At 43.2% G+C, this 18,344-nt stretch overlaps 1 protein-coding gene across 1 annotated transcript in view; it reads right to left on the reverse strand.

Annotated features, from left to right (window-relative positions):
* BRPF1 (bromodomain and PHD finger containing 1) overlaps nucleotides 1-18,344 on the reverse strand; it is a gene marked incomplete at its 5' end in the record, with an annotated part of 1,674,836 nt that overhangs the window by 322,284 nt on the left and 1,334,208 nt on the right. The window contains one exon of the mRNA XM_044076412.1: nucleotides 12,118-12,265. Coding sequence (XP_043932347.1) covers nucleotides 12,118-12,265 — 148 coding nt within the window. The remainder of the gene's footprint in view (nucleotides 1-12,117; nucleotides 12,266-18,344) is intronic.

The following is an 18,344-nucleotide window of genomic DNA, read 5'->3' on the forward strand; positions in this document are numbered from 1 at the left end:
ATACCCTGGAGACCACCTTTGGCATAAAAGTAGGATTAGTTCTCATGGACACTCTAACTCGATGGAAGATCAGGAAGGGCTGTACTGCCATTAATGCCTGTAGCTCAGATACCCTTCTTGCTGAAGTGATTGCAAGCAGGAAAGCAGTCTTCCATGATAAGTATTGTAATTCTGCTGTTGCTGCTGGTTCGAAAGGAGGTAGTGTCAACTTTTCTAGCACAAAGTTCAAGTCCCATGTTGGCAATGGTGGCTTCCTAGGTGGTTTTACATTTTTAATTCCTCTCAGAAACTGCCTGAGCAGAGGATGTGAGAAGACTGGAGGATCCAAGTTGTATTCTGCTGAAATGGCTGATGCATGAATCTTAATGGAAGAATAGGACAGGCCGTTGTGGAAGAGCTCTGCCAAGTATTCCAGGATGTTAGCTATGTTTACCAGTGACACATTCTCTCCTTTTGCTGTACTCCAAATGAGATATATTTTCCATTTTGCTGAATAATTTTTTCTTGTTGAGGGTCTGCGAGCCTCCAACATAATATCTTTAACCCGTTGAGATAAGTCTGGGTTATTTGGTCTTATGCAATGTTCCAGGCAGCCAGCTGCAGTGTTTTCAGGTTTGGATGCAGGGTTTTGAAGTTGTTCTGTGTTAACAGCAAGGGAACTAGGGGCAGAGGCCATATTTGTTCCAGAGACATACTCCTCAGTAATGGGTACCAATGTTGCCTTGGCCAGTCTGGAGCTATCAGGATGATCCTTGGACGTTCTTCTTTGATCTTCAATAGCACCTTGTGCATCAAAGGAAGAGGTGGGAATGCATATGCTGTCAGGTTTTTCCAACCGAAAGATAGGGAGTCCACTTTCCAAGCAAGTGGGTGATATGTCCTTGTGCAGAATTTTTTCAGTTGGTGATTGTGTGGGGATGCAAATAAGTCTATTTCTGGTAGTCCCCATTTCCTTGTAATGGTTCTGAAGATATCCGGATGCAGCATCCATTCGTGGGCATCCATGGCAGTTCTGCTTAGGATGTCTGCTAGTATATTTTCTTTTCCTGGCACAAAAATTGCTTGTAACTGAATGTTGAAGCTCATTGCCACATTCCAGAGGTCCATTGCCATCCGGCATAGAAGGTATGAATGTGTGCCTCCCTGTTTGTTGATGTACCACATAACTGTGGTGTTGTCCGTCCTTATCAGCAGTTGACCCTGTCGAAGAAATGGTCTGAATGCCTGAATTGCCAGTTTTACTGCCAGCATTTCCTTTTGATTTATGTGTAGGTTCAGCTGGTCTTGAGTCCATAAGCCTTGTATGCACTTGTCCAGCATGTGTACCCCCCAACCGAGGTCTGAAGCGTCTGTCGTGATGGTCTGGCTTGGTTGAGTGCTGTGGAAGGGCAGTCCTTTGTTTGACAGGCCTGAGCCCACCATTGGAATTCTTGCTTCAGGCATGGAATTATTGGAATTTGGGTTTCTAGGCTGTGCTTGTGCTGAGACCATAAATTCCTTAGGTACCACTGTAACTTTCTCATATGTAGTCTGGCATGTGGAATCAATATTATGCAGGATGCCATGTAACAGAGAGCTTGCAGGACTTTTCTTGCTGTTAGCTGGTTCTGGTTTGTTAATGCCATGAAGTAGAAAGGGAGTTGCTCCTGTTTTTCTACTGTCAGGAATGCCATTTGTTTTGATGTGTCCAGATCTGCACCCAAGAAGGCTATCCTTTGGGATGGTATCAGCCTTGACTTTTTTATATTGACTGTGTATCCCAGGGCTTGTAGTAGATGAACGACCCTTTGCAAATCTTTTGTTAATTTGATTTTGTTGTCCGCTTGTAACAGGCAGTCGTCCAGGTAAGGGTAAATTTGAATTCCCTGAAGCCTGCAATGAGCAATTACTGATGCCAGGCATTTCGTGAATACTCTGGGCGCAGTAGATAAGCCAAAGGGCAATGCTGAGAATTGATAATGCTCTGATCCTGCAAGAAATCTGAGGTATCTTCTGCAATTTGGTCGTATGGGGACGTGCAGGTATGCCTCCTTGAGATCTAGAGTTACCAGCCAAGACTCCTTGCCCAGCATGGGAAGAAGCTGCTGTAGGGTCAGCATTTTGAATTTTGGAACAATGAGGTATGTGTTTAAAGCGGACAGGTCGAGAATAGGCCTCCATTGGTTTTCTTTTCTTGGTACCAGGAAAAGTCTGGAGTAAAATCCTTGCCCTTGTTCCATAGATGGTACCTTTTCTACAGCTCTCATCCTTAGTAAGTGAGTTATTTGTTCTAGAGCTTCTGTCTTCTGATTTGGAGGTAGGTTTGGCATTCCTCTCTTCCTTAGTAGAGTATGGAAGTGAAACCTGTAACCTTGGTCTATTGTCTGTAAAATCCATTTGTCTCCTGTGATGTAATGCCAGTTTACTGAAAATAAGGCTAGCTTCCCGCCTGAGGGTGCCTCTAGTTGTTCCCTGGTAGGCGGTGCCAGAGCCAAGTCACTGTGATTGTCCTGTGGAAGTGGTGGTGGTGGCTGGATCTGTGGCTGTACCTCGCTGGTTGTTAGCCTGCCACTGACGTCCCCTGTAGGCACCACTGGATTGACCCCTGCCTCTTGAGCGTCTAATTCCTGCCTCTCGGAGCTCTGGAGGTGTCTGGAAAGGACCAATTCTTGGAAGGCCAGTTCCTGCTAAACCTTGGAGGCTGGACCTGCAAGAAATCCTTGACTGTTTGGACAGATTTTGCTTTCTCTTCCACCTTCTTCAGCACCTGCTGTGCAGGGGAGCCAAACAAATTGAGCTTATCCATGGGAGCATCTAGGAGCTTTGATTTAACATGGTCTGGTAAGGACTGTTCTTTTAACCATGCATGTCTTCTGATCACTGTGCCAGTCATGGCTGATCTAAAGGAAGCCTCCAGTGCATCACAGCCGCATTTTAAGGAATGATTACTGACCTGCTGAATGTTATGTACCATTTCCTGTACAGATTTTTTGTCTAATGGTTCATCCGAGGACAGTTTTTTAGTTAACTGGTCTAACATAAATTCCTGATACTGAATCATGTGGAATTGACAGTTCAAGGCCCTAGCTGAAAGAGTAGCAAAAGTGTAAACTTTTTTACCCCATCTCTCCAAGGCCCTAGATTCCCTTTGAGGGGAGGGGGGTTTTGGTAGAGGTAGCTGCTACAGCCTTGGGTCCCTGGGAGATAGTTTCAGGATCTGCAAAAGGGGCCTTATATAAATGATAATGTGTGTCCGTAACCCTGTAGTACCTATCGGGCTTAGCAGGGGCCGGAGGAAGAGAATCAGGAGCAGTACAAGCATCATTAAAAGCATCATCCACAACAGTAAGTACTGGAGGAATGGCTAAAGGCCTATGCTGTGGCAAATACAAAAAGGTTCTAAGCCTTTTCCTAGAGTCTGAAAAATCCTGGCCCTGCCATTGAAATTGTTCCCTCATAGCATGCAAGGTTTCCCCAAAAGAAAATTCCTCAGGCGGAGAGTCAGAAGGAATGGACTCTTCTGCATCAGAGTCCTCATAAGGAGAAAAAGGGGCCTCTGGAGGGTCTGAATTATCTGATTCATCAGAGGAGCCATCTGAAGAAACTGGCTCAGGGGGCCCTACTCTGGTCCTCTTCTCTGGGGGTGGGTGAGAGGCCCTGTCTGGATGTGGTTGGGATCCCCGGATCAAAGAAATGAGATCCTCTGCTAGACTAAGCATTTGTGAACTAGAACTGGGCCTGTGAGAGGGGGTCTTAGCAGGCACAGTTTTGGTAGTTTTTGCTGCTTTAGCCCTGGCAAAGGCCTTAATCGACATGGATGCAGGAGGCCTAGCAGCTCCACGTGCAGGGGTAGAAATATCCAAAGGGATAGTGTCTGATAAATCCTGTGAACCTGCAGGAGCAGGTGGGATTTCGGTAGCAGATTCAGCCAAGCTGGATGAGGCCTCGGTAAGTGGCAAGTTTTCGGCAAAGGAAGAATCGTGGACTCTGTTTCAGCCGAAACAGAGACACTCGCGGTTGGCTTAACCACGGTTTCGGCCGAAACCGCAGACCGCGAATGTCGGTCCTTTTCCTTGCGTTTTTTAGAAATTTGCGTAGTCGGAGTATCCGACGGCATAATGTAAGCAAAAGCGGAGCCGAAAAACTCTTCAGCAAATTCAGACCGACGTCTAAGCGTTCGTCGGTTGAAAGAAGCACAGGCTAGACAAGCTGCTACGTCGTGGTCTGGGCCTAAGCAAGGTAAGCAGTAAGAGTGGAAATCTTTATGAGGTATTTGTTTCCCACAATTTAAACAGTTATTCACTTTTTCTGACATTGGCTGAGGCAAGAAAGAGTCCCCAACGGGGTACTTAGCTTTTTAGAAGTCTTCGGTACTTGTAGTAGTAATCTCTGGTTCTGACCGACCAGCACTTGCGAACAGCTTCTGCTTCGGGCGCCACGCGGCAAGAAAGACTAAGGAAAATGGCGTCGGCTGATGCCTTTATACCCGAATAACTGCAGCCGACCGAAGGGCTGCCTGACGACAGGACAACCCATTTGTAAGGACTGCAGATGCATCCTTGAAGGACATCTGGTAACGCAAGTAGCCTGTTTTGAAGTGGAGGTATCTTCTGCAAGATTCCCTGATTGGGATATGCAGGTAAGCCTCTTTTAAATCTAGAGTAACCAACCAAGCATCTTTGCCTACCATAGGAAGTAACTGGTGAAGAGTCAGCATCTTGAATTTTGGAATGTCCAGAAAGGTGTTTAGAGTAGATAAGTCCAGAACTGGATGCCATGATTTGTCTTTTCTGGGTACCAGGAAAAGTCTTGAATAGAACTCTTGTCCCTTTTCTGGCACTGGTTGAATAGCCCCCCCCATGCTCATGAGGGAAAGTACTTGTTTCTGGGCCTCTTCCCACTGATATGGGGACAGGTCTGGCCATCCTTTTGGAATTGGCAATGTGTGGAAATGAAACCTGTATCCCTGGGATACCATATTTAAAACCCATTTGTGCTGGGTTATAAGTTGCCATTTTCTTGCATGAAGAGCCAGTTTTCCCCCCAAAGGGGCAGTTCAAAGGTAAGTGCTTGGTAGGTGAAAAGGGAAGTCATTGAGACTGCTTACCATAGGGAGGTGTCTTGTTGTTTCCAGATTTGGAAGAGGAGGCACCCCATTGTTTTGTTCTGAAAGTCCCTTGGGACTGAAACCTGGTGCCTTTGGAATGTCTGGGTTTGACTTGAGTGGCTCTCGAAGGAAATGGAAAGGACCAGTTCTTAGTAGGCCAGTGCCTACTAAATCTTGGAGGTTGCACTTGTAAGAAATATTTCATAGTTTGCATAGATTTAGCTTTATCTTCCATCTTTTTTAGAACTTCTTCAGCCTTATTGCCAAACAGACGGTCCTGCTGCAAAGGAGCATCCAACAATTTTGCTTTAACATGATCAGGCAGAGATTGCTCCTTAAGTCAAGCATGCCTTCTAAGCACAGACCCAGTAACAGCAGCCCTGCAAGAGGCCTCCAAAGAATCAAAACCACATTGCAAAGTATGCTTTCCAACTTGTTCAGCTGAATGCAATAAATCCTGTAAATCCTTATTTTCCACACAGTCAGAAATCAACATAATTTTCTGTTTAAGCAATCCCATGATATGCTGCTGATATTTTAGCATATGGAATTGACAGTTTAAAGCCCTGATTGCCAAGGTTGCAGAAGTATAAACCTTTTTACCCGATCTATTCAGCGCCCTGGAGTCTCTATCAGAAGGGGTAGGATTTTTAACAGTAGAAGCCTTAATGCCCTTGGGCCCCTGAGAAATTGTTTCAGGGTCCACAACAGGATTTTTGAAAAGGAATATGTGGGAGTCAGCAACCCTGTAGTATCTGTATGGCTTACAAGTGGCCGGAGGCAGAGAATCAGGGGGTCATACTGGATTCTGAAAACACATTAACAATGTCTAGTACTGGAGGTATAGCTAAAGGCCTATGCTGAGGAAGAAGGAAATCCCTAAGCCTCTTTTTGGATTAAAAAAACTGACTTTCCCAGTGGAAATGTTCCCTTAAGGTATGTAAAGTTTCCCCAAAAGAAAAATCCTCCGGGGGAGAAGCAGAAGGAATGGAATCCTCTGCATCAGAGTCCTCATAAGTAGGTATGGACAAATCCTGTTCATTAGAAGAGTCAGAAGAAACAGAGTCCTGTTCAGAAGATTCATAGTCAAGTTCAGCCCTAAGCTTCTTAGAAGGAGAGGGGGGTTGACTAACCCTGATTAGAGTAATTAAATCTTCAGCCATTTTGATTATTTGTTTTTAGGCATAGGGGCCTGAACATGTGGCCTGGGTGCCATTTATTTAGACATAGATCGAGATTTTGACCTTAATATTGAAGGTGGTGTCAGTTTAATATACAAATCTGTAGGCCTGAATACACCCTCAGAAGCTGGTGCCTGCACAGTGGCTGCAGACCCATCCAAGGTAGAGACATCAGTGGGTTCCATAGGTGAAGCATCTCGTGGCATACCGGACTCCGAATGAGTCTCAGTAGAGGCCCGCGAATCAGAAGTGGCGGGTATCAGGGTCTGCGAAAGTGCCTCACTGAGTATCGGCAAACTGGCGACTGACTTAGAAGCGTCGTCTGCAGTTTTGGACCTCAACGGCCTCTGTCTTTTTCTTTGCGTTTTTTCGGTTTTCAGGTAGTCGGATGGCTAACTGATGTAATTTCTGGATAATTAAACCGAGCCCCGAAATATTTAGAAGCAAAAATGTACCGACGGATAGTGCGCTGATTAAATAGAGCACAAAACCGACAGCAAGGTATGCCGTGGTCAGGGCCTAAGCAAGGAATACAGTACAAATGAAAATCCTTATGAGGTATTTGCTTACCACAAGTAATACAATTATTAACTTTTACTGACATCGGTAAGGAGCAAGAAAAAGTTTCCCCAACGGGGTACTTAGCTTTCAGTTGAAGACTTTGGTTCTGAAACTCGAAAATGAAAATTTCAGGAGTTGGCCGACCGGTACTTGCGAATGGCTTCTGCTTCGGGCACTGCGCAGCAAGAAAGACTGATGTAATGGCGTCGGCTGCATGTTTTATACCCCTGGCAACCTGACGTCATGGAAGAAGGGACAGTAACCGACGCAGGACCTAAGACTTTGCTAATCAGGCCGACTGGGGGCAACCTGCCAGCAGATTACCCAAATGCAATGACTGCAACAGTGAAACACGAACAACATCCTTTTTGTGATTAGGTGTGCCACATAGAAGGATTTCCTGACTACTGTGGAGATGTGATTATCAAAGGAGAGGCTACTGTCCAACTGTGTTCCCAAGGTCTCATCACACTAGACTATCACCTATGTGGTAGCTCATGGATACAGAGTTTTTACCACAAGGGATGACAACGCACTTTTTGGCATTGAGCTTGAGGCCATGGCTTTGACACCAGGCATCTGTCTCAGTGAGGCCCTTTTGTAGGATATCTACATCCTTAGGAGTTTCAGTTATGGCTCCTGGTTTGCAGTCATCTGCAAACTTTGTTAGCCAAAGACCGTATGTGTTAGCCTATACTTCAGAAAAGTAGATACCAAACAGGGGACGACCCAGGACTAAACCCTGTGGTACTTCACTTGTCACTGGTCTGAAGTCGGATTTGGAGTCTGCTATTTTCACAGTGTGGGTTCTGTCAGTGAGCCAGTTGGCAACCCATCTTGTGACATAGGGATTTATATCTAGTTTAGTGAGTTTATCTATAATTCCAGAGTGGGGGATGGTGTCAAAAGACTTAGCGAGATCTAGATAGGCTGTGTGAACCACCTTACCCTTGTCTACGGCTTTGGTGACGGCTTCAAAGTCGTCAATCAGGTTTGGGAGACATGACCTGCCTTTTACAAACCCGAACTGGGTGGGGTCCAGAGTTTGGAGATTACCAATGTCTGTTTACAAGTTTCATGATGATACGTTCCATGGCCTTGCAGACCAGGCTCATTAGGCTAATGGGGCGGTAGTTCCCAGGGTCCATGGTGGCTCCCCCTTTGTGGAGTGGGATAACAGTCGCTGTGCGCCATTTAGTGGGCACAAAGCCTGAGGTAAGGCTATGACTGAACATGGTGCTTAGGTGGGGTGCCAGTTCATTCTGTAGTTTATGCAGAACACAGCCTGGGATGTTGTCAGGTCCCATGGATGTTGTGTTCTTGGCTTTGGCGAGTGTGGTTTTTACCTGTGTAGCCGTGATTACAGGAACTTTGCATTCTTCTGGTATAGAGTTGGACCCTTTAGGGGGTGGGGGGGGGGTTAGCACTGAACCTGCCAGGATGTTGGCAATATCAGTTGGTTCTGTATATTTAGTGCCATTGTGCTGCAACTCAGAGCAGATCTGAGTGTTGCCATTGAGATTCTTGACATAGCTATAGAATGCTTTGGGGTTGTCTTTAGAATCAGTGGCGATTTTGTTTTCATAACTAGCTTTGGAGGATTTTACGAGGGATCTCAGCTTCTTACTGAATCTTTTTGGGGGAAGGAGGGCAAGCTAGTGCACTCACCATACTTACACGAGTTGTGTACGGCAGTTACTGCCCTCATGGTGGGAAAGACATAATATATGGAAAATACAAATATTGCCAATTGGGAGTGCTGATAAAAGTATGGTTAGGCCTGACCTTGCCGAGGACTGGAGAAAATTAAAGATACCTTTAAGGAATTGGGATCAATTACTGTTAAACGACAGAGTACTGACATGGGATGAAGTCATTAGAACCTCTGGAGTACTGGAAGAGAGGTATATGCAGCTTTATGCTGTAAGAAGGCAATTGGAAAACTTGCCTTGGTTTAAAAAGGTCTATAGCAGACTGGCCAGGTTTAATCAACTGGTGGAGAACACTATGCACCAGACCCTTATTTGATAAAAACAGTCTCCAAGGACTTTCAAGATGTCTTCACAGTGATCAACAACACATTGTTTTAAATCCCCAACGTCATGTCCTTGTCTTGTTTTTCATTTTTTTTACCTCATCTAGAATTGTGCTGAGACATGGTGGTGTGGGGTGAGAATTCTGCAGACTGCACGGATTATTTTAATGAATGCTAATGCAAACCCTGTTATTCTAATATCTTTTTAAGTTTATCATAGCAATGTTTGTAACTATCCCTAATGTTGCACTTTGTTCTGTGGTTATATTTGGTTTTGGAATAATACTGAGAGGTTAGACAGGGGCTGTGAGAATGTTGCACAATGTCCAGAAGTTTGGTAGTTTTGGCATGTTCATCAAAAATGTTGGGTCACACAAAGCATACTACTGCAAAATCTTATTCTGGCATCATTAGTTTATAAGCCAAGTATTTGACATCAGTAATTTTCAGTCTTGGTTTAGTGCTACCTTCATGTGTGGGTGTCTATATCCTGTGTGTGAGAGTGAGTAGCTGTCTGCCTTGTTTCTGTTCTGTGTAAGGGAGTCTGTGTAGAGGTCTCTGTTCGGTCTTGCTGTAGTGCTGTCTTTGTTTTGTTCGTCTGTCCTGTGTGTGGGAGTCTTTGTGTACCTCTGTGGGACTGGCTACCTTCATGAGGTACAGAGGGCTTGTCATAATGTAACAACATTGCTACTAAATGACAGTCAGTGTGTTTACACCTCTGAGTGGCTACCTTGCTATGGTACAGGGACTTGTCAATGTAACATTGGTACTAAATGCCAGTCAGTGTGTGTACCTTGGCACTTCAAGTCTTTTCAATGGTCTGAATTTAGTAACACTATACAATGATTATTAAATGGTGCTGGATGAGCTTGAAAGGGAAGGGAGTGTGATGGCAACATGGTCACACTTTATATTCTCCTGGGTAGGGCCCCCAAAATGCTAGCACCGGCCCTGTAAAGCATGGATCTGTTCCTGCCCTAAACCTGGTTAAAAACAACAGTACATGCACCTTACACCCTTTCTAGTTTGTATTTTTCCTTTTCTTATTTCTCAACATCACTATAAATATACTTCATACCACACATTGTAACATTCTTTTATGAATCTTGTTCTAATACCACTGATCCTTTTACTAACCCTATTTTTCAGCTGCCTTCTACCCGTTGTCCATATTTACATCTATATTAAACATTCAATCTTCCCTCTTATAATTCTTTGTCTCAACTACTTTTCCATATTTCTTATAACCTAAATATTTGTATCTTCTTTGTCTGAAACAATGTTTATACTATTATCTGGTAAAACATACTGTTATACCAGTACTACCTACTGTGTGTGTGTATATGTATGTATGTATGTATGTGTGTGTATATATATATATATATATATATATATATATATATATATATATATATATATATATATATATATATATATATATAAATTATACCGCTGTTTATTTGATGTTTACATTTTTGTTACATTCTATCCCCAGGCCTCTGCTGAAAATGGGTTCTCTGAACCCAGTCAGACTTTCCTGGTAAACAAAAGTCAATAAATAATAACAAATACATATAAGCAAAGTAAATGAGGTTCTGTCAAAGGATTACTTGGCCAATTCTTCATGAAGGAGAAAGAACAGTGGAAAGTGGCATTGTGGCATAAAGATGCTACTCCTCTGAGTTGTGAAGACTCAGTTTAGATGGCAGTGAGGATGGCTCTGGACATCAACAAGAGGAGCACCATATATAGCCAGTGAGAGGAGACTAGTGCAGACTCAGGACATGCTGGAAAACCATATTACTTAGCCAAGAAACTCCCAGGGATCTGGCAAAATGAACTTACGACTTCTGGTGGAGAAAGGAATGTCTGGTCTGTCATACTCACTTTGATACCATTACAGCATTTAACACAAGTGGTTTATAAAATGAATGGATGAATGGCCATCTACACTACTCGGACAGAAGCTGACTAGCAACAAGACAACATTATTGTAGTTGGTGAGGACTGACTTCTTGTATGGCCAGCTGATTACAAAATTAGCATCAGTGCCACATGCTATTTCACAGAAAACAAAGCTTTTTAGCCAGGATAGATGAATATTTCAGATGCCCCGCTGAGAAAAAGGCAGTGACAGAATGTCCTAAAATAAGCCCCTTTCAGGAAATCAGATTATGCATATGCTATATCACCATACTCTGCTGCAGTAGAAGTAAATATGTTGCAGTAACTGTCCAAAATCAGTGTATTATGTCTACAGACTGGCAAACTCAAGTGTAAACAAACATTTTGTTTTAATGCATACAGCTTCTTTACAAACATTAAGGAAAGGGAACACAAGTCATAACATTAGAAATAGTCTATGTATAAATACTAAACTTTTGGTAAAGAAGAAGAAGAAACTCTCTCATGCCTTAACTATTAATGCCCAAAAACAGACCAACAGTTTCAAACATGCTACAATAAACAAACTTCTTAAACTTCATTGCAGCAAAATGCACTGCCTCTCAGTTCTGCCAGTCATTACCACTCATAATCATGTACACTATCTCTGATTGGACGTTTTTCTTGACAGGCTCTCCCTTCTTTGGGGCAAAGTAACCATAAGAAGCCTTAATGACTGCCACTAACGAGATTTTTTTTGGAAGGGTGTATTTTACCTGGCTACAATCACAACATCAAGAAGATAATAAAAAAGCACCCACACACTCTTCTTATGATACTCCAGCATGCCTGTGACTGTTGACAGCAAATCAAAGATCTCACTGCTGGTTTTTCCTAGCCTCCTTTAGTTTAAAAAGTGCTTCATGCTTAATCTCAACTGTCTACCAAAAAACAAGCACATACACATGTTCAAACACACAATGATAGCAGGTTTCCAAATGCAGTATCAATTGCACTCATACCGGGACTACCGAAGTCCAGGCAGATACCATACCCCTTGGGACAGTGGGCCACCACAGTAAATAGATAACCTAATGAAAACTACAGTATATAATGGTACCCTCTATATCTCATGCAGATGCTATGGTTCTGAGCAGTATCAGTGCCCCCTTTCTACAGTTACTTTTATCCACTTGTCTTAAAAATTTCTAGTGACATGAAATTCTAGGAACCAGTAACTTTATTTTCAGTCATAATAGTGCCCCATACAGAATATTTCATCCACCTCTTTTAAAATTTGTACTAACAGCATGAAATTTAGTGAAACATTAACTTGCACACTTGGAGTAATAGGGTTTAATATCAGATACCTGGTTCGATCTGAAGCAGCACTGCTACTTGTACTGGTGCTGGACTCAGAGTCGGAGCTACTCCTGGGAAGACTACGATCATTTCTATATACAAGAAAGCTCTTCTGTAATTGCTGGTTTCCACTGTCAAAACCATTTGCAGGTGGTCCTGTACCAAACAAGAAACCATTAAACAACTGGGAACAATCAAAATGGAAAATGCAACTTAAGTTGGAAGTAACTACAAGTTACTGGTTTCTAACAGCCAATAATGTAAGCACAGACTTTAACAACAAACATACTGAAAATGGAGGGATGTGCAGTAAGCTGAGGCCTAAAACTCTAAAAGGAGAAACTTGTATACCCTCTCAAAATGAAGGTCAGAAAAATGGAGAATAAGTGCAATTACATACACATTTACTGTAAATAAAAGATTGTTACTATTTTTACTAATCTAATTTAGCCCCCTCCTTGAAAGGTCCTTACTATGGTATACTTTAAGAATAGGAATTCAGCAATCTTTGCAGGAAAATCTCTCCTTCCAAGTCATATACATGGACAATGCACTGAGTGAAGTAATGTGCTGGCTAATCACAGGCATCCTTAGTCCGACCATTTCACCCTCCTACCATTAGTGAGCAATCTACAACAAATAAAATGGGGAGGTTATTAAACAAGTGATACAACATATACTTTACCTTCTCTCATGTTACAGAAGTTTCAAAAGTAGTTGCTATTAAAAAGAACATACATCTACATGTGGAAAGTGGGAGTGGTAAGTCCTGACAAAGTAGAGTACTTTACCAATTCAACAAAACTGATAGATGTAACTATCTTGTCAGGAGGTCCTATTTATGTTGTGGTGGAAGGTTAGTTCCTTTGAGTGGGTGTTTATGCTGTTAGTTTTGCAGATGTACAGGAGGTTGCAAGGGACTAGATCATTCAAGACTTTGTAGATGAGGCACAGGCCGACCTCAAGGAGTCTGCAAGAAACAAACAAGAGAAAAAGTGTTTTAGATTAGTTTGTGTAGCACGGGGAGGATAAGCCCTTGAGTCTTAGTGAGGAAATGTGCTTAGACAAATACATACCAACATGGACATTATATTCTATTATGGGTCTAATTAGGGTAGAACACCTTCTCGACTTGAAAGATACACCCGTGGTAATCAGTTTGGCTAGGTAAAAAAGATTTCCTAATGATTTCCCTACAGAGAGTCCTAGACTGTAGTCAGGACTGCCGTATGTCCCTGCATGAATTCAGGTGTATTGGAGGGAAAACCTTCTTCCTCTTCTGAGGCTGTCCATTTCTAGACAAGAGATGGTAGAAGTGGAAAAATAAATTGGATCATAAAGGTCTTTTTGAAGAGGTTAAGGCCCATTTCCCCTTTCAAAACTCATAAGACAGGCTAGCCAAACAGCATATCCCCCAAAAAATTGGTATACAAGATCTTATTCTTGAGCTGCTCCTTGAGGGAAGAATCTCAGCCATGGCATCATAGCCGGCCTTAGACATAGGCCAACTAGGCGACTGCCTAGGGCACCGCTCTAGCAGGGGCATTTTTCCAGTATTTATTTGGTGCAGGTAGACCAGGATGGGGACAGTGGGTGGTGTGGTAGGGGGCGCCATGAAGCCCTTTTGCCTAGGGTACCAGTTGACCTAAGGCCGCTCCTGCATGGCATTCTCATATTATGGCCACCCAAGCCTCAGTACCTAAACAAAGCATCAGGACAGCGAAACCAAGAACAGTTTGCAGACTTGAGTATCTTAGATCTGTAACCAAATGAATCAGAAAACTAGTCCCTGGGTGGCAAGAGACTCCAGTTGATCATATGACAGGATAGTGCCAGAACTCTGATGGGGCCCCTAAGGGTGGAAGACAAAGACACACTTCACTCAAGGACAGGTTCCAGCTTGAATCCTTACTAAACAAAGCTCACCTAAGGGGATTTTAGGACTAAACAATATATTTACCTTGAGGAGGGTCAGGTCTGGATTAGTGTCTGAATACTTTTCCTTATGGCAATGCTCAGACCTATACTTGGAGATGCGATGTGAACCTTTCTAGTGGTCTCCACATGAAAAGCTCTCAACCACAATCACTCAGAGGTGGGCTAACAAACTCTCCCTCCTTCATAGTCAAGTAGCCATGCTAAACCTCTGGCTCTTGCGGCTGTCATGCTCTTCCCCAAGACAGCAAGACAATATAGGCAAAGCTGCTGCGGGTCTTAGTAATATGACAACTACTTGTTATGGTGCTTAGGTATGTGAATACAGGACATTGCCAATAACTACAAGGATAAAGATACATACTTGCACGCAGCAAAAAAAGAAATGACTGTTTTGAGAAGTTTGTTTACACAGCTAGAGTTAGATGGAGCTTTGTGCAGGCTGGCAGTTGGCTTACTAGATTAAGGAGCTGTTAATGAGCTGTTTCCTGTGGTCCAGTCTTGTAAGGTTTGATTCCTTCAGCTTCCAGTGCTGTGCAACTCTGAACAAGTCACTTAACCAAACACTACTCCCGGACTGAGTTTGAAAAAGGCCCATCAAGATCAGTGCTCTAGTCCAGAAAATAAATACAAATAACTAAAAATACATCACAGCACACATCAGTCAGGTACATGGAGATTCTTGAATGTGAGATTTTGCTGAGAAAATGTTGATTTCTGAACAGTGGTGAAGTAATACCCTACCACGCACTCATAAATGAGGATCCTTGAAGCTTGATTTGTGGATCAGCTTTGGCTGTTTACCTTCTGGGTACAACTACAAGTTCTTGCGAGCTTAACAGGAAACATATCTTGAACAGAAGCTGGTGCCTAAAATGGTAACAAAAACTGTAGCCAGTGAGAGGCAGCCTGCTTAAGACACTGTGAGATCTTCCAACATCATGGCTCTGCCTTGCTTGGTTGGGAGAGAGAGGCAGGGTGAAGAATAAGAAAGAAAAACAGAGGAACAAAAGACTTTCCAGAAGAAAAAATGGATTGTCATCAAGGCAGCCTAAATGCAAAAAATGGTAACTGATGTTTCCTCAGAACTGAGAAAAATACATGGCAGTAGTTTCCTTGACAGCAGAGCTTTCTGTATGTTAATCTAAAAAGTCACACCATCGAAAGTTATACTAAGTTGTCTACATAACTGCACTCTTTCAAGAAGTCCCTGGATAGAGCTATAAGGATTTGGTCATCCAGGTAAGGGTTCTCACGGTGATCCTTCTTTCCTGTAATGCTTTAATCATCAGAGCCAATATCTTGACAAAGACCATGGACTCTGAAGAAAGCCCAATGGTAATACTTAGTTTGTAACAGAAATGCCCACCCAAAACAAACAATTTAAATCTCCTCTGTGATTCTCCCCAGAGAATTGTGTGACACTATCCACAGACAACATCCAGGTGACCTATGGTGACAAAGTTATTAGCTCTGCAAAGTGACCATTAGAAACTAAACATAACAGTGTGCTGGTTTAAGTGGTTGAGATCCAGAACAGGATGGAACTTATCGATCCCCTTAAGGCCAGAAAGCCGTGAAAGTATAAACCCCTGATCATTTTCAAAAAGCGGGAGAATCTCTACTAGATTATGGTCTTGTCCAAACTGCTTTAATGATATGGAAGTGAATTGGCAGAAAAATCCTCTCTGGAAGAGGATCAGTGAACTCCAAGCATGGCTGAGAATGCTTATGTCTGGAACTCGCTGGCCCTTTGTGATGACTCTTCAGGCTTGGGTAAACTTAGAGAACTACCATTACCCCACCCCCACAAACAGTCCAAGACTGGTATTAGGACTGCAGTGCACAGGTGGTAGGGTCATATTCCTGGATGACTTGTCTAGTGGGGGGGGGGGGTTGAGATTCAAGACAGAATTACATTAGAACCTTCCTTGGATACCAAGGAGGCCTCTGCCTGTTTTGGAGTTGGCTAACCTTAAAGGAGGAACATGTGGAAGTGCATGCCAGGGGACTGAGTTCACATACAAAGGTGCAGGGTATTTTCCACCTACGGAGATCACCAACCAGGTTTTTCAGGTAGCTCTCCAAAGAGTACTTTCCCTAAGAAATGAGCATCCAGGATCCTATTTGTGAGTTCCTCATTCAGGTAGGGCAGTGTCAGCCATGCCATCTTTCACAAATATGCACCTAAGCCTGCATCCTTGGTCAACATATCTGTACAATCTACCAGTAGGATATAAGACAACCCACAGAAGAAGACAAATGGTCTCTTTGTAAGGTTCACCTTCATTCTGGATTCAAGGAGGCCCTCAAGCTTCCCCATAGCCTTCCACTGCAAATAGGATTGGAACTGGGAATGATGAGTTTACCAACTGAGGACTCTTAAGCCTCAGCATGACAAAACAATACAGTCTGTCCACACCTGGTCAAAGTTTTGAGCTCTCTGTTAAACACGAAGTGACAGTGATGCAATCTATGGGACTTGTACTGGACCAAATATTTCATTTACATGTAAGAACTAGGATGCTTAGTTAACTTATTCTACCCACTCAGATGGGGCCTGTAGAAAGTACCTGCTTTCTTAGAGGCCAAAGGGAGATGGTCAGGGTGCTTTCTACCTCCCCACAGAGCACCCTTAATAAACAGCAACATGGGAAGATAGCCTAAGTTTCCATAGTCTTTCACCCCAGAAACTCAGCAAGATGTTTGTAGAAAGGATGGTGTCTCAAGACCAGTCAAAGCTATTTTTCATGAACCCAAGAGCCTCCCCCAAGAAAGGTTCATCCAAACAGAAGCTGAATGACAGTAGATTCAATTACTTTTTATGCATAAGGGAAAATGGCCTCAGCGTCCTCTGAGTCGGCATAATAGCCTGCTGGAGAGTCTAACCACATCTATCTGCAAAGTTTACATTATGTGCTGCATCATGCAAAGATGAGAGAGTGACAAATGCAGTCTGGGTGTCTGAGGGAGAAAATCAATGAACAGCAGCATGCCTTGTGATGGCAGTACATGATGGATACAAGCCTACACTGGGCCCAATGTAAGTCCACGCACACAGCTCCATCTCCAACCAGACATTAAAATTACTGTTTGATGTTTAGCCTCTGAGATGTTAGCCCTTGTATGAGAAGACCACAGAGATCCTACTTGACTGGGGCCAACCAGCCTAACTATGTCTGGATAGCAGTCCTAAGTCATCCTGATGTCAAGTACAAATGATCTGTGACAAAGTGACTCAAGGGACCTCTCAGTGGCTGCCATTAATGAAACAGAATAGGAAAGATGATTCTATTTACAACTTCATTGGGTAGCAGGATTAAACTGCTGGCAATTCTTGCAGTCTTTAATGTTATGCCCCCACCCTATGACAAAACTGGAAATGCTAAAGTGGGTGCTGACTGGCAAAATGACAGCCATATAGATGGTCATATACTTCTTGGGTATGAAAACATAAAACTTCACTGACTCAGTGGCATACCGCCTGCTCAGAGGCGATCTGTGCCTGACGTATAAAGCCATGTCCAACCCGGAATTAATGGACACGCTGCACCTCAGAAAATCCAAATCCCATCGAGCTACGCACTCGAGAGACTTGAACCCCAGCACTGAAATAATTAGGACATGCTGGAGGGGCAGATTCATAAACCAGAGGCTCCCTTCACTCTGGAATAAAATCCCAGTCCAGGTTAGGCAGAGTCCCTCATTGACTCTCTTCAAGAGGAATCTTGATGAGTGGATGGGAGATCATAGGTTTACCCCAGGTATCACTTCTGTGTCACTGTTAGACAGAGGCACAGTATACTAACCTCGAAAAAGGGCATAGCAAAATTAATTTAAAATGGGTGGCGAAAGCCAAACACACTCTGGCTAGGCTTATAAATGCCCTAGGGCAGACAGCCTAGTATGATCCTATGAGCAAAAAGGATCATGACCTAAAATGAGTGGCAAATAAAAAAAGGCAAACAGTCACTCAGCTGGTTCAAGTGCAAAATGACCAAGCCTGTAAATCATGAAGTTAAAGTCCTAAGGAGTAGCTGTTTTTAAAGGTAATCAAAAAAGCAAGACCACTTAAACTCAGCAATAGTTCTGCCCTACAAAAAGTTGTAATGTGCAAAGATGCCAGAAACATGCACCCAGCTTGTGAAACAGTCATACAGATGGTTGAGATAAGTCAAGATAAACTGCAAACTAAAAGATGAGAGGCAGCGCAAGACAACACCTCTCAACCTCATTGATGCATCTCTTACTTAAAAGAATAAACCTTGACAGGGGGATGGCTTCCAGGAGGCTTCAGTTA

This window comes from Protopterus annectens, chromosome 7.part0 (genome assembly GCF_019279795.1).
Source record: "Protopterus annectens isolate FY-2018-M chromosome 7.part0, PAN1.0, whole genome shotgun sequence".
In the NCBI taxonomy this organism is placed as follows: Eukaryota; Metazoa; Chordata; order Ceratodontiformes; family Protopteridae; genus Protopterus; species Protopterus annectens.